Below are 16,135 nucleotides of genomic sequence, written 5' to 3'. Positions count from 1 at the left end.
CAGAGTGTAAAAGCAACATTCAAATATCGATTAAAAATTCCATTTATATATCGTTACATATTCCGAGAATATTCCATATATATATGTTTCGCGAAATTTTAATTTTTCCAGAAATTTCGATAATCCCTGAATCAGTTTTTAAAATTTTTCTTTGAAAAATACACTTGACACTCATCTTAAAGCCCAATTTTGAAACTTACTTTAGGCGAAATGCTGCGCTCCTTATATTATCTCTCAGATGATTCTTGTTAACGAGTAAATGCTTTTCGTCGCAGTGCTCTGGCGGAGATATGTACTGCTCGCTCGCTTGCGATTTTCATGATATATAAGGAGTATTCATACAATATTCTGAACATTTCAGTGGCATTTATATATTCTGTCACGATTCTTTCACTGAATTGGAATATTCGGCACATTGGGAATACGAATCGAACTTTCTATAAATATTTAGCTGGAGAAACACAGCCTAATATACTAATCGTTTCGTAATGTTTGAATTATATTTTCAAGTATATAATAGCTTTTTAGTTTTAGCATTCCATCTTATAATAGTATATTAATTTACAAAGATGCCCACTACTAATCAAGTCTTATTGTTAGATGAAAGATCTCACTGATCGTTTATACGTCAACTGGAATGCATTGGAAACTTCAGAAGAATACAACATTATGAGGAAATATGCCAAGAATAGTAGACGATACTCTCTAGGATACTCATGTAAGAATAAATTGTGCAATCTCTATTCACACACTTCTTTTCTATGCTCTTTTTGTTTTAAAAATGCATAATTTAACAATTATTAAATAATTATTTCATTTCTTTTTGCGTAGTGTATTGCTTTGTAGCTCTTTATCTGTTCTTATCAATGTCTTTTATACCGCAACTGTTGGATGTTGTATTACCTCTCAACAAATCCCGCCCTATACTATTGACGTATCCAGGATATTACTTTGTCGATGAAAGAAAATACTTTTTCTACATCTTCTTACATGCTATCGTAGCCTGGGAAATTGCTATGACCGGAATAGTCGCCCATGATTGTATATTTGTAACTTACGTTGAACATGTTTGTAGTATGTTTGCTGTAATCGGGTAAGTGAATAATTTAATACGCAATGTAAACAAGGCATATGAATATTTTTATAATTTTATTCAGATTCCACATAAAATGGCTAATATCTTACGAATTGCTTGTAGATTTCGTCTTGAACATTTATTTTATAATCGCAATAACCAAATGAAGACTATAAATACTAATACGGATAATGCATACCGCAAAAGAATCGCGTTCATTGTGCATGCACATCGAAAAGCTTTAAAGTAAATGTATAAAATCGAATAAAATATCATTATAATACAGTAACATGTAATGTGGATTTCCATTTAAAAATAAACAAATATCCAGAAACGATAAAATTCGAATAATCGTTAAAATCTTATCTCTCTCGTTTGTCATAGATACACACAACTTCTTGAAGATACATTTAACGTACCTTTCGCTATGCAAATATTGATAGTAACAATAGGGATGAGCATCACCTTGCTACAAGTATGTATTCATTTGTATAAAATGGTATATGTATGCATTATGCAAAAAATTAAAATATTATATCTACATTTTTTTATGCTGAAGATGATGCAGCAGAACAGTAGCAATATTTTAGAATCAATGAGATACGCATTATACGTTATTGGTGAACTGATACATTTATTTTTTCTGAGTTTCGAAGGGCAAAAGTTAATAGATCACAGTCTTCAGATACGCGACAAAATGTAAGATTTTCTTTCTAAAAAAAAAATGTCTACATCTACATATTTTTGTTTTCCATTCTTATATTTTATGCGAAATACAAATTTATAGATACAATAATTGTTGGTACAAAGTATCCATAAAATCACAAAAATTAATTATATTGATAATGATAAAGACTCTTCGATTGAGTTTTTTAAGCGCTGGCAAAATTTATATTTTCTCTTTGGAGAGCTTCACTATGGTAAGACCTGAGGATTATTACAAGCAAATATTGCTTTGGAGCTCCTTTAACGACAAGTTACACTTTTATTTTAAAGGTTCTACAAACTTCAATGTCGTACTGTACGGTACTTGCATCCTTTCAATAACTGTTATTAGCCGGAGATTAATTGCGCTGTGGCATATCATTATCAAAAGCAAAAAACACATATCATAATCTTTGAGAAATTCTCCTATTAGAATAGTTGTAATTAATCACATATGTATGTAATATTTTCAATTCGATTAAGTCGATTTGCTCGAATGTCCAAGTATCATTATGTATATTGCACATTTAACTTTCCACGAATTTAACTTTCTACGAGTCTCTAAACGAGAAGATTCAACTTTCAGAGAAAAAAAACCGAGGAAAAAAATGAAACTTTCTACTGATCAATATGTTTATCATGTCTAAAGGGAACTTATAAAACGGCATAAGGTTTCGCTTTTCTTTACATTATATTTAGTGTCAAAGGAATAAATGCCACTCATGCCCTACGTAAGAATTACGTGTCATTCATTGCTGCGTAGAGATACACCATGATTAGCTACACGAAAACTGCAGCTGTTATAGAGGAGGCGCATATAACATTATATATCATCACTATTATATATGGATGTATGACATGTTTAATACACACATATATACACATACACACGCGCGCGCACGTATATTTTAAATTAACCTTCTATACCAAGGGCGACAAAGACTTGAATAAAATAAAATTTTCAAGTTAGTCGACTAGACGAAGCTGTCTTTATACTATGGATTCCAATTATTATGGAGTTGTTAAAAAAGTATCATCATTGGTTGGTCAATGGCCATATCAGAATCCAAAAACGAAATTAATCTGTTTGAGCTTCGTGACTTTAAGCACATTTTCTATAGTTATTCCACAGGTAATTGATAACTACAATTTTGATAAAATTGATTATAGGAGCATGATCAAGTGTAGATAAATAAACGTGTATTTCCAGTTGGCTAAATTCGTCATATGTAATGGAGACATGCAATGTATATTTCAAACTATGGCAGCACATATGTTGACAATTATAACATTAGTGAAACTATACACATGTCACTTAAACCGATATAAAGTACGTTAACCATGTTATGACGCTCTGTGCATCAAATTTATTATATTAATGTACGCGGAGAGTGTGATATTTCGAACTGTAAATCCATCGTAGAGTGCATTTTAAGTTATAAATAAATTATATATATATATATATATATATATATATATAAATTATTAATTAATTGAGTAATCCTAGATCAAAGTTTTGATTGATCGGTTATTCCTCGAATGGGATGAATTGGAAACACCAGAAGAATATGAAATTATGAAAAGATATGCTAAAAATGGCAGGAGATACTCTTTAGGATATTCGCGTAAGAATCAATTAAATTATCGTATGATTTTTATTTCCATATAGGGGAGACCGGGGTCAGTTGAACATAGGGGTAAGTAGAATAATCGAGGCTACATTAAAAACAAAACACGCGAGACATGCATAAACATGTCTGAACACGCAGCAGCGACTGCCGCTAAGTCTGCTGCTAACATCTTGTTGCGAACATATCTATGAAAGAATTAAAAGTAATAAAAAAGGCTCTGTACTAATAAGCAAAAGGTAGTATAAAAGAAGGGCAAAGAGCCAATGACGTATATAAAAAAAATTATAATTTAGATAAGCAAACTTAATACAAAACAATTAAAATACAATAAAATAAAAAACCGTTTCAACTCCAATTGAGTCATTTTCAATGCTATCATACAATAATATAAATGTCGTTCTAAATTAAAAATTCGTACATAATCTTACAATATTCTTACAATTCCTTAACAAAAAATTCTTTCTTCTTTCTGTGTAATACGTTATGAGTCATTTTTATCAAGAATTAACAAAGTCATAAGAAAGTTCTGGAAAAGTAACCGTAAACAAAAAGAATTAATATTAATCACATAAAAATTAAAAATATGATGATATATCTTAGTAAATCTGTTAAGAGTCCAATAATACACAACGAGAAAAAAATGTAAAATGTAATCCATTTCGGGTACAATAAAAAAATCTTTTTAATTTAATAGGTTATTATAAGCAAATTCGCAAAGGTAACGAGCTTCTGACTTAAACGATGTCACAAAACGAAATGTCAAACAGAAAAACATTATCGAGAACGGAAAACGGAAAAATAGGAGGAAAAGGATAGAAGATGTTAGAAAGGAGAAAGAGAATGTATAATGTCAGAATACAAATCCGGCAAAGACTCCATGTCATTTTGTCTGTTAATCCCATGCTTCTGTTTTTTAATATGGACCATTTCTGATATCAACCTTTTGTTGTATGAAGGCTCTATATCTAATATTTCCACTTTATCCCATTTAAAATTATGATTCTCCACTATACGATGGTTGGAAATCACTGATGGAGATTTTGAACTTATATTGATATCAGAAACATGTTCATGTAATCTGGTCTTTAATTGTCTTTTAGTTTGCCGTAATTGGCATCACAATCCTCACAGGATATTCTATAAACCACATTTTGATTCTGAACGTGTTCCAAATCATCCTTTCCTCTCCTTATAAAACTTCTCAATGTGTTAGGAATAGTAAAGCCAATTTACAATTACACATATTAACAATAGGTATAAATCTTTCGGATATCGTATTAACATATGGAATCGTAAAGAACCTCCTCCCAGTGTCATTCTTATTCTTATTTAAATTATTAAATTTATTAATGTGATATTTTATTCTATTATGAATAGTCGAAAAAATAAAACTTAACGGATATCCATTCTGTAAAACAAATCTTAATAGCGTCAATCAAATTATTTTGTTGGAATTTCGGATGACACAAACAAAAAATCTTATCCACGACACCATAAATCATACTTCTTTTATGACAAAGTGGGTGGTGTGAATGGATATTAAGAAATCTGCCGGAAAAGGTTGCTTTACGGTATATGTACATCAAAAATGAGATTCCGTTCATCGATAATTAACATCGTATCTAAGAAATTTATTTTTCCATCACCTATCTCCATGGTGAACTGTAATCTAGTATGTAATGAATTAAAAACATCCAAAATATCATAAATACTTTCAGAAGGAGCGGCTAAGATAATATCATCGACGTATCGGTAGTAAAACAACAGATGACAAGGCAGCATTCCAATAGCCATCTTTTCAAAATCCTGCATAACAATACTTGCAACAACCGGTGACAAAGGTGAACCCATGGGGGTCCCAAAAATCTGTTTATATATTTTTTTATTAAAAATGAAAACTGTCGAATTCAGAACCATACGAAAGGCTATCAGAAACTCGTCCAAAGGAATCTTAGTTTTCTTAGATATAGCATCCCACCTCACAACCACACTATCAGATGCCAATCTATAGGTATGTTAGTGAATAGGGATACTACATCCAAGGAAACCAAAACAGAATCTGATTCCAGCTTTACATTTTTAAGTTTATTAATCAAGTCAGCTGTTTTTTATGAAACTAGGCGTCTCCGGTATAGAATCTGCAATAATGTTATGCAAAAATAATGACAAATTATATAATGGGCTATTTAACGATGAGACAATAATTCTCAACGGATAGTTTTGTTTGTGTATCTTCGTCAAACCATAAGCCCTAGGAATGACCCCATCAGTCGTACGCAACATCCGATACGTCAAGTCATCTATTAATCCTTTTCCTTTCCACCTACCAAGCAAGTTACGTAAATCACCCGTAAGTTTTTTAGTAGGATCTTTAGTTATTAATTCATATGTATTTTTATTCGAAAGTACATTTTTAATAAAAAAATATATAAACAGATTTTTGGGACCCCCATGGATTCACCTTTGTCGGTTGTTGCAAGTATTGTTATGCAGGATTTTGAAAAGATAGCTATTGGAATGCTGCCTTGTCATCTGTTGTTTTACTACCGATACGTCGATGATATTATCTTAGCTCCTTCTGAAAGTATTTATGATATTTTGGATGTTTTTAATTCATTACATACTAGATTACAGTTCACCATGGAGATAGGTGATGGAAAAATAAATTTCTTAGATACGATGTTAATTATCGATGAACGGAATCTCATTTTTGATGTACATATACCGTAAAGCAACCTTTTCCGGCAGATTTCTTAATTTCCATTCACACCACCCACTTTGTCATAAAAGAAGTGTGATTTATGGTGTCGTGGATAAGATTTTTTGTTTGTGTCATCCGAAATTCCAACAAAATAATTTGATTGACGCTATTAAGATTTGTTTTACAGAATGGATATCCGTTAAGTTTTATTTTTTCGACTATTCATAATAGAATAAAATATCACATTAATAAATTTAATAATTTAAATAAGAATAAGAATGACACTGGGAGGAGGTTCTTTACGATTCCATATGTTAATACGATATCCGAAAGATTTATACCTATTGTTAATATGTGTAATTGTAAATTGGCTTTACTATTCCTAACACATTGAGAAGTTTTATAAGGAGAGGAAAGGATGATTTGGAACACGTTCAGAATCAAAATGTGGTTTATAGAATATCCTGTGAGGATTGTGATGCCAATTACGGCAAACTAAAAGACAATTAAAGACCAGATTACATGAACATGTTTCTGATATCAATATAAGTTCAAAATCTCCATCAGTGATTTCCAACCATCGTATAGTGGAGAATCATAATTTTAAATGGGATAAAGTGGAAATATTAGATATAGAGCCTTCATACAACAAAAGGTTGATATCAGAAATGGTCCATATTAAAAAACAGAAGCATGGGATTAACAGACAAAATGACATGGAGTCTTTGCCGGATTTGTATTCTGACATTATACATTCTCTTTCTCCTTTCTAACATCTTCTATCCTTTTCCTCCTATTTTTCCGTTTTCCGTTCTCGATAATGTTTTTCTGTTTGACATTTCGTTTTGTGACATCGTTTAAGTCAGAAGCTCGTTACCTTTGCGAATTTGCTTATAATAACCTATTAAATTAAAAAGATTTTTTTATTGTACCCGAAATGGATTACATTTTACATTTTTTTCTCGTTGTGTATTATTGGACTCTTAACAGATTTACTAAGATATATCATCATATTTTTAATTTTTATGTGATTAATATTAATTCTTTTTGTTTACGGTTACTTTTCCAGAACTTTCTTATGACTTTGTTAATTCTTGATAAAAATGACTCATAACGTATTACACAGAAAGAAGAAAGAATTTTTTGTTAAGGAATTGTAAGAATATTGTAAGATTATGTACGAATTTTTAATTTAGAACGACATTTATATTATTGTATGATAGCATTGAAAATGACTCAATTGGAGTTGAAACGGTTTTTTATTTTATTGTATTTTAATTGTTTTGTATTAAGTTTGCTTATCTAAATTATAATTTTTTTTATATACGTCATTGGCTCTTTGCCCTTCTTTTATACTATCTATGAAAGAAGTTATGCCACAATTTTAAAAAATCGTACATCTAAGTAAATATTTTTATTCTTAAAATTTTTGTTTTACAATCGTATATAATTGTCTGAAATATTTGATTTCTAGTTTTAAATAGTAAGTGTAATTCTTACTTAATAAAGTCCAACAGATTTTTTTTGTTTATGTGTCTTTGTTATCATATATTGTTAATGTTTTTAAAAAATGAACGGATAGGGATAGTAAACTAACCATAGCATGGAACTATATGACTCATTTAATAACGACTCATAGTATTTATTCAAAATGTTATTCCTTTAAAGAGATTTTCCTCAGTGGTAAATATTATAAGTTTAGTTCCCTCATGTCCAATCTCGAAAATTAGACTTATTCGATGTGTTTTGCACGAAATGAACAAATTTTGCAAAAAGAAGTATTGTTTTGTCCTGCGAAGTGAATGTTTATGTTAAAAATATATTTTTATAAAAGTTTTATTAATATGTAACAAAAAATGCAGCTTAAAACACATTAATCTTTATTTTAATAATCTTAATCGAATTACCCCGGTTCCGGGACTAGTGAACTTGAATCAGATGAAATGCATTAAAAAATGCATTTTTTTCATATTAATTATCAGTTTCCCCTTATTATTAAAATATTATTAGGTAGTAACTAACATAGAATTCATTTTTTCGATAAGTTTCTTAATTTTGTCTGTAAAAATTCGAAACTGAAAAGTCTATTAGCCCCGATCTCTCCTACATATATCGATCTTTATTGTTTTCGAAAATAGCGACTTGAAATTATTTTTTAAATTTGTAATTCAGAATTGTTGGACGAAATATGTCTTTATTTGTGACGACTATATTTTATATATTATGATTTGTTGCAGTATATTGCTTCATATCCGCATTTCTATTCCTGTGTATGTCACTTATACCGCCACTACTAGATATCGTATTACCTCTCAACGAATCTCGTCCTATACTGTCAGTTCATCCAGGATATTATTTTGTTGACGAAAAAGAATATTTTTTCTATATTTTTTGGCACGCTGTCGTGGTCTGGGAAATAGCAGTGACCGGAATAGTGGCTCACGATTGTATGCTTCTAACTTATATAGAACATGTCTGCAGTATTTTCGCCCTAGGCGGGTAAAAACAATTGACGTAATATTAGCGAAATTCATATACATATCATTGTGAATATATTTGCAGATTTCGATTCGAACGATTGATGTATAAATGTAATGAATATGAAAGTGATACCATAACAGTTTTACATTCTCGTGCAAGTGACACGTTTCGCAAGCGAATTGCATTTTCCGTATATACGCACCGAAAAGCTTTAAAGTAAGTAATCTGGCAATGGAGAAAAAGAGAGAGAGAGAGAGAGAGAGAGAGAGAGACAGGGAGAGAAATTTTGATTCATATTATTATTGGATCATCTAAAAAAAGTATCCGCGGTACTTTGTCACTAGATATATGACCATCAACACAAATCGACCCAATATTAGTCCCTCATTTTTGTCATAGATTTGCTCAACTGATCGAAGATACATTTTCGATAACGCTGGCTCTACAAATAGCATTAAATACAGTAATGATTAGCATTACCTTGTTACAAGTACGTATTTATTTGTTATTTCAAGATTCTATCATTCTTTATACTGCAGTTATATAGGATCAGATACATTTCATAAAATTGCGAAAAAATAAATGCAAATGTTTAAAATGTTACACTTTTCATACTGCATGAAGATCACGCAGCACAATGCCAGCGTTTTTATAGTGGTGAGATACGTAGTATATGTCCTCAGTCAACTGATTCATCTATTCTGCCTCAGTTTCGAAGGACAAAAGTTAATAGATCACAGTCTTCAAACGCGCGATAAAATGTAAGAAAAATTTTTTTGGAAAATGTAACATATACTATTACGGAATTTAATTAGCATATGTGTATTACTGATGACAGTGAATTAATTAAGTATATACAATGCAGCTACAATAGTCTTTGGTATAAAACATCCCCCAAATCACAAAGGATGCTTTTGTTTGTCATGCAAAAAGCCTTTCATCCTGTTTTCTTGACCGCCTGCAAGATTTACATTTTTTCAAGGGAGAATTTCACCATGGTAAAAATAAAGTGATATCTGCACAAACATGTATATATTATAATTGTGACACAAGATGATTTTAATAATACGATTTGAACCTAATGCTTTTAAGATCATACAAACTTCCATGTCATACTTTACGGTACTCGCGTCTCTGGAATAATTATACAATGGCCAGTGTCTACTAATTAGTTTCTTGCATCTAGTGATGAAGTTGCATCTATAGTAATTGTTACATGACAATACATGAATACATTTATCAATATGCAAGTAATACTCGTAATATAATAATAATTACATATGTGTCTCAATATCTTGTACTTGCGTATAATGTGTATACATATAAATAGATTCATTGCTTTCTCTCGGATAGCAGTACCATAATATGTATATAATCCATATATCTCACAAGTCTTGTACAATATTCTTTATTATCAAGGGATGAAAATTTGAGCAAAATAAAAAATTTGAATGTGATTATAAGAAAATAATGTTATAAAATATAATTGTATGTATATCACAGCACAGAAAGTTGAAAGAATATTATTGAAATGTTGCAATGTTGAACGTTAAAGTGTTAATGTTTTATCAATGTTATATCTATATTCTTTTATATTGATTATTAATCTATACTGATTGCTGCAACGTCGAAACACATTGAATAAAAGGTATAAAAGAAGGTATAAAAGAAGGGCAAAGAGCCAATAACGTATAAAAGAATTTTAATTTAAATAAACAAAATTAATACAAAACAATTAAAATAAAATAAAATAAACGTTTCAACTCCGATCGAGTCATTTTCAATGCAATCTTACAATAATATAAACATCGTTCTAAATTAAAAATTCATATATAGTCTTACAATATTCTTACAATTCCTTAACAAAAAATTCTTTCTTCTTTCTGTGTAATACGCTATGAGTCATTTTTATCAAGAATTATTAGGTGTTGGAATTAATTCGTAGCGTTTTACAAGTGATGGGAAGTACTTTCATTAATGTATTTTTTAATGCTCATGTGAAATAAATAACATTCTTTCATTAAAAACGCTACGAATTAATTCCAACACCTAATAACAAAGTCATAAGAAAGTTCTGGAAAAGTAACCGTAAACAAAAAGAATTAATATTAATCACATAAAAATTAAAAATATGATGATATACCTTAGTAAATCTGTTAAGAGTCCAATAATACACAACGAGAAAAAAATGTAAAATGTAGTCCATTTCGGGTACAATAAAAAAGTCTTTTTAATTTAATAGGTTATTATAAGCAAATTCGCAAAGGTAACGAGCTTCTGACTTAAACGATGTCACAAAACGAAATGTCAAACAGAAAAACATTATCGAGAACGGAAAACGGAAAAATAGAGGGAAAAAGAAAGAAGATGTTAGAAAGGAGAAAGAGAATGTATAATGTCAGAATACAAATCCGGCAAAGACTCCGTGTCATTTTGTCTATTAATCCCATGCTTCTGTTTTTTTAATGGACCATATCAGATATCAACCTTTTATTATATGAAGGCTCTACATCTAATATTTCCACTTTATCCCATTTAAAGTTATGATTCTCCTCTATACGATGTTGGAAATCACTGATGGAGATTTTGAACTTATATTGATATCAGAAACATGTTCATGCAATCTGATCTTTATTTGTCTTTTAGTTTGGCCAACGTAACTGGCATCACAATCCTCGCAAGATATTTTGTAGACCACATTTTGATTCTGAACGTGTTCTAAATCATCCTTTCCTCTCCTTATGAAACTTATTAATGTGTTAGGAATAGTAAAAACCAATTTACAATTATCACTTAAATTAATCTTTTAACAAAACTTATTTCTAAATGATACATTTACATATCAAGAGACAAAATAATGTCTCTGCCGAGTATCAGATGTAGAAGTATGAAACCAGAATTTTTTTGTAAAAATTACACGTCTGTTGTTTGAAAATAATAAAAAATTTTTTATTCAAAATAATCTCCATTACTATTTATACATTTTTCCCACCTCTCCGGCAATGTATGAATGCCACGCCAAAAAAACAGTTCTTCTTTTGAAGCGAACCAGTTATCGAGCCATTTTCGTACATTTTCACGAATTGAAGTTGTTCAGCGAGAGCATGTCCCAGTGATGCGAATAGATGATAATCGAACGGAGCCAAGTCTGGAGAATAAGCCGCATGCGCTAATATCTCCCAACTGAACGCCTCGATCGTTTCCCTGACCCGTTTTGCTGTGTGTGATGGAGCATTATCATGAAGCAAAATGACTTTGTGTTGCCTTTTTCCATATTCCGGTCGTTTTTCACGTAATGCTCTATTTAAATCGATCATTTGCTGTCGGTAGCGATTAGTTAACGGTTTCACCAGGTTTTAGCAGCTCATAATAGATTACACCCTTCTGATCCCACTAAACACAGAGCATTGTCTTCTTTCCAAAGCGATTTGGTCTTGCAGTGGATGTCGATGGTTCGCCTGGATTCACCCATGATTTACGCTTAGGATTCTCAAAATATATCCATTTTTCATCACTTGTGACGATTCGATGGAGAAATGACTTTCTTTTGTATCTGTCGAGCAGCATTTCACAAGTGGTTTTTCGATTTTCTTGCTGTCTTTCATTCAGTTCATGCGGAACCCATTTTCCCACTTTCTGAATCTTGCCCATAGCTTTCAAATGAATGGAGATGGCTTTCTGCGTTACATTCAATTGATCCGCGAGTTCTTGTTGAGTTTGAGTATCATCTTCATCCAATAAGGCTTGCAATTCGTTGTCTGTGAACTTTTTCGGTGGTTTCCCACGCTCTTCGTTTCTCACGTCAAAATCACCACTTTTGAATTTTTTGAACCACTCGAAACACTGTGTTTTACCAAGAGCATGTTTTTCACCGTAAGCTTCGACAAGCATTCGATGCGATTCTGCAGCAGTTTCTTCAAATGATAACAGAAAACCAATGCTGTCCGCAAATCGTAGTTCATAGGCACAAAACTCGACATGTTTAAGGTTAGAAAAAAATATACCGGTGTATGGAACTTGGGTTGTTGTATGTTGGAAATCTTCGTCAGCTGTTAGAGAGAGATGATGGCGCTGCAGATGCGGTCTTGTGGTCCTTATAGCTAGTGCCATATATAGGAAAATTCCGGTTTCATATTTCTACACCTGGTATATGCGTCCGTATAACTGGGCGCAGGAGATACACTACATCTTTACTTCAATCATTGAATTGATCGAAAACACTATGTCTGTGATCGAACACTACACTGTAATCGAACTTGCGAGCGACGACACAACTTCGTCATGTGCTTCTTGCTCTCCTCGTAAAAGTACTCTTTTCACTCGACAGCGTAATATCTTGACTAGATGGGTTTTCCACAAATCTCAGAGCTTCTCACTAAATAATTGGGCGCCAGGCAAGCGAGAGAGCGTGCCACTCTCACTTCAATATTCTCTTCTACTTTCACTCGTAATTAATCTGCGACGGCAGAATTGTCAAAGATGGGGAAATTGTTGGAGGGCGAGAGAGATAGACTATAAGAATCACACATGAAATAACGAAGAAATAAAAAACAATTATATTCAGCAAATCGTTTACATGCAATCTCCGGAGCTTTGCTCCCTCCGCTGGATTCAATATAATCTACTTCCACGAAAGCGGAACGATGACTTACTTCTAACGCGAGCGACAACCGTATTCTACAATACGAGCTTTTACTTCTCTCTGCGGTTACTTTCGGGGGGGGGGGGGGGACTGATAACGACAATCGATTACTCGCAAGATCTCTCGACAGCGTGCAAGAACTGGTACTCAAAGTAAAACCGTTACTCGGGAAGGTAATGCCGTAGTCGAACGTTAACTTGAAAACGTGACATGATCACAATAATCATTTCGACACGGCATCACATATACGACAACATGAAAGCCTAATATGATTCGACTGTGGCAAGAAAGGCGAGCGCTATTCGACAGCTAAGATTTCACCTAATCACAATGCTTGAGAGGATGGCACGTGTTTTCCCGACTCTACACAGCATTAAACTGGCCGCTTTCCGCGAGCTTTTCACATGCGATCTCGAAGCTAGGAACCCGGATCGACAGCTTTACAGCAACGAAGGCGACACTCGTATCACTTTCGGCATTCTGATCCATCCTTCATCCTCTTCGGCAATTCTCCTCACGGTAGCGATTCTCGAAAATTCTCCGTCAGCGGCGACTTCACACATCCTTTACTCAGCCACAGCAAGAATGTAGGGATGGGCGATGTTAATCGATGCATCGATGATTTCTTTGGCTGAAACGAATATTTTTACTCAATATTTTCTCTGATCAATTAATCGATGTCCGATTAATTTTTACTCAACATCGGTTGCCAGTGATGCCATTTCTCTAGGCACTACGAATAGTAACTAGTGAGCACTTAAACCAACTATTGTTTTTGAGTTCTCTTTCACAAAAAGAATGAAGATTAATATAAGATGCTAGTTCAACATATGTTTTTTTATGTTCCTGTATTAAGTAATAATTATCGCGATTAATATGTTACATATGTTTCTTTTATGTAAAGTTTTATTTCATATATTATATATATATATATATATATATATATATATATAATATATATAGGTGCGTCACCAAAATCCGGACAAATCGAACAATTTCTTTAAACAAAATTTTTTAATGAAAAATTATATATTACAAAAAATCCTTTTACATGGCACTTGGGAAATCCTTGTAGAGTATAATTATTCGATATATCCTCCATTAGCTTGAATGACGGCCTCTATTCTTAATCTGAAGCGTTTGCACGCACGTTGTAATGTAGCGCTGTCCATGCCGAATACTGTCTCAATAGCGGTCCTAATGACATTGGGATGCCGAGATTTGTTTGTGATCATATAACGGAAAATTTAAATTAAAATTTATCCATGATGAGGTTTTATCAATTTCAAAATAGCAAAGATAGTTAAGTGATCAGTGATAGCTATAGAGTCAATCACGCCAGTGTTTTTGATGGTAATATCCGACATTATAAAAATTATATTAATTAGTGAAATCGTGTCGCGTCAGAGTATCTATGAGCTGTTTCAGTGAAAAATGTGATATTAAAAATGTGACATAATATTGCATAGATACCGAGTTGTCGCATCATGCTTATTCAGCATATTTATATTTAAATCGCCCAGGCAGATGATGACATCTGTTGTATAAATTATATTATATTAGATAAACAAGTTTCGAGAATATTTAATTCCGCTATCAAAAATCTAGGTGGTCTACATATAAATGGACAAAACAGTGACACACTTGTGACGAGGATAAATCATAGCCCCCGCAATATTTATTGATGAAGCTGCAGGAGGAGCAATCGACAGTTTAATTTGATGTATACGAGAGTGTTCTTTATGAGTAAAGCATCCATCTCCTCGCATACTCGCGACTCGATCCTGCGGCTGGATTTTCTAACTCGGTAAACGTCGGTATTATTTTTTAACAACGATTTTCGGTATCATTATCGTATTGGTTAAAAGATATTTAAATGGTATAAGCGATTCTATAAGTGAAAAGTAACGTAATTTGTCGATAATATATTGTTAATAAGGATCGGTAAATTGCGATTCGTTAATTTATCGAGGGGTACGAGATAAGTAGGAATAATAGTTCTAACTCAGGTCCTCTGAGGGGAGCGCGGGGCGCGGGGATACTCATAGGCGCGGGAGAGTAGGCGCGGGGAGTACTGGTAGACGTGGGGAAGGGAGGGGAGGCGCTGGAAGTCCCGGCGCTATCGATGTTTACGTTTACTGATATGTCGCCATGTGTGGTGTCACGTATTATTGGGGACCGCCACCCATCATCGCAGACGCTGTCGCCACCGCCGCCACCCCGTCGCAGGCACCAGTGCCACCACCACCGCCGCGTCCCCAAATTAAAAAAAAATGATAGCCGTCGTTTCTGTAAAACAAAAGCGTTACATTAGCATGTAACATATGAGAAGAATGTAACATATAAGAAGAGAAATTCACATATATATTAGGTGTTGGAATTAATTCGTAGCGTTTTACAAGTGATGGGAAGTACTTTCATTAATGTATTTTTTAATGCTCATGTGAAATAAATAACATTCTTTCATTTAAAAACGCTACGAATTAATTCCAACACCTAATAAATTTATGATACAATTCCAGTCTTCCGGCTCCGGATCAGGCTCGTATTTGGTCGGAGACCAAATAATTCTGCTAGAAAGAAATCCCTTTCTTCCTACATGTCGACTTGATTCTCCCGGTCGCATTCTCTTTCGTTTCTTCTTATTCGCCAAGTGGCTATGTTAATGAAGCCTCTGATCTGGATAAAAGATCGAGATACAGGCTGAAAAATGAACAAAATGAATTTAAAAGGAAAAAGAAAAAAAAATAGAAAATAAATCTATTTGTTATACTTACTGAGGGGATAATTTGCACCCCCACCTCGTCCCGTAATTGTAGCCGGACTTGCGGCTCGTTGTTGACCATGAGGTACTGAAAAGTAAAAAGATGCAAAATCACTAAAATGAAGCGCAAAAATCA

The 16,135-nt window shown here is 32.8% G+C and overlaps 2 protein-coding genes and 1 long non-coding RNA gene across 11 annotated transcripts in view; 2 read left to right on the top strand and 1 right to left on the bottom strand.

Annotated features, from left to right (window-relative positions):
- LOC105154226 (odorant receptor 22c) overlaps positions 1-2,518 on the top strand; it is an 89,285-nt gene extending 86,767 nt beyond the window's left edge. For 3 of the 5 annotated variants that reach the window (XM_087410791.1, XM_087410792.1, XM_087410795.1), the window contains 5 exons: positions 601-718; positions 832-1,093; positions 1,199-1,321; positions 1,460-1,774; positions 1,863-2,518. In XM_087410791.1, coding sequence (XP_087266917.1) covers positions 601-718; positions 832-1,093; positions 1,199-1,321; positions 1,460-1,774; positions 1,863-2,190 — 1,146 coding nt within the window. In that variant the 3' untranslated portion in view covers positions 2,191-2,518. The remainder of the gene's footprint in view (positions 1-600; positions 719-831; positions 1,094-1,198; positions 1,322-1,459; positions 1,775-1,862) is intronic. The other 2 variants (XM_087410794.1, XM_087410793.1) reach the window with 2 other exon arrangements.
- A 215-nt stretch (positions 2,519-2,733) lies between these two features.
- On the top strand, positions 2,734-11,555 carry LOC147908370 (odorant receptor 13a-like). Of its 5 annotated transcripts, XR_015546533.1 has the most exons (10): positions 2,736-2,912; positions 2,991-3,110; positions 3,288-3,405; positions 8,350-8,611; positions 8,675-8,809; positions 8,993-9,083; positions 9,218-9,354; positions 9,432-9,591; positions 9,686-9,839; positions 10,836-11,555. XR_015546533.1 is itself a non-coding variant. In XM_087410800.1 (9 exons), the coding sequence occupies exons 1-9, from the start codon at positions 2,778-2,780 to the stop codon at positions 9,734-9,736; spliced, it is 1,119 nt and encodes a 372-aa protein (XP_087266926.1). In that variant the 5' UTR covers positions 2,734-2,777; the 3' UTR covers positions 9,737-10,064. The 5 variants fall into 5 exon arrangements, 4 of the variants coding, with proteins under 4 accessions (XP_087266926.1, XP_087266927.1, XP_087266925.1 ...); XM_087410800.1 differs by lacking the exons at positions 3,288-3,405; positions 10,836-11,555 and adding an exon at positions 3,450-3,477 and having other exon boundaries at positions 2,734-2,912; positions 9,686-10,064; XM_087410799.1 differs by lacking the exon at positions 10,836-11,555 and having other exon boundaries at positions 2,735-2,912; positions 9,459-9,591; positions 9,686-10,064.
- Positions 11,556-14,216: 2,661 nt separating this feature from the next.
- LOC147908369 (uncharacterized) lies at positions 14,217-16,093 on the bottom strand. The gene is made up of 2 exons (XR_015546537.1): positions 16,013-16,093; positions 14,217-15,938 (listed from the first exon to the last, which is right to left on the bottom strand). It is a non-coding gene; the product is annotated as an uncharacterized LOC147908369 (long non-coding RNA).
- Between the last annotated feature and the right edge of the window lie 42 nt (positions 16,094-16,135).

Source organism: Acromyrmex echinatior, chromosome 10, assembly GCF_024713525.1.
Source record: "Acromyrmex echinatior isolate Ae372 chromosome 10, ASM2471352v2, whole genome shotgun sequence".
In the NCBI taxonomy this organism is placed as follows: Eukaryota; Metazoa; Arthropoda; class Insecta; order Hymenoptera; family Formicidae; genus Acromyrmex; species Acromyrmex echinatior.
The sequence above is the reverse complement of the archived record's forward strand: the minus strand, read 5'-3'. Positions and strand labels throughout refer to the sequence as shown.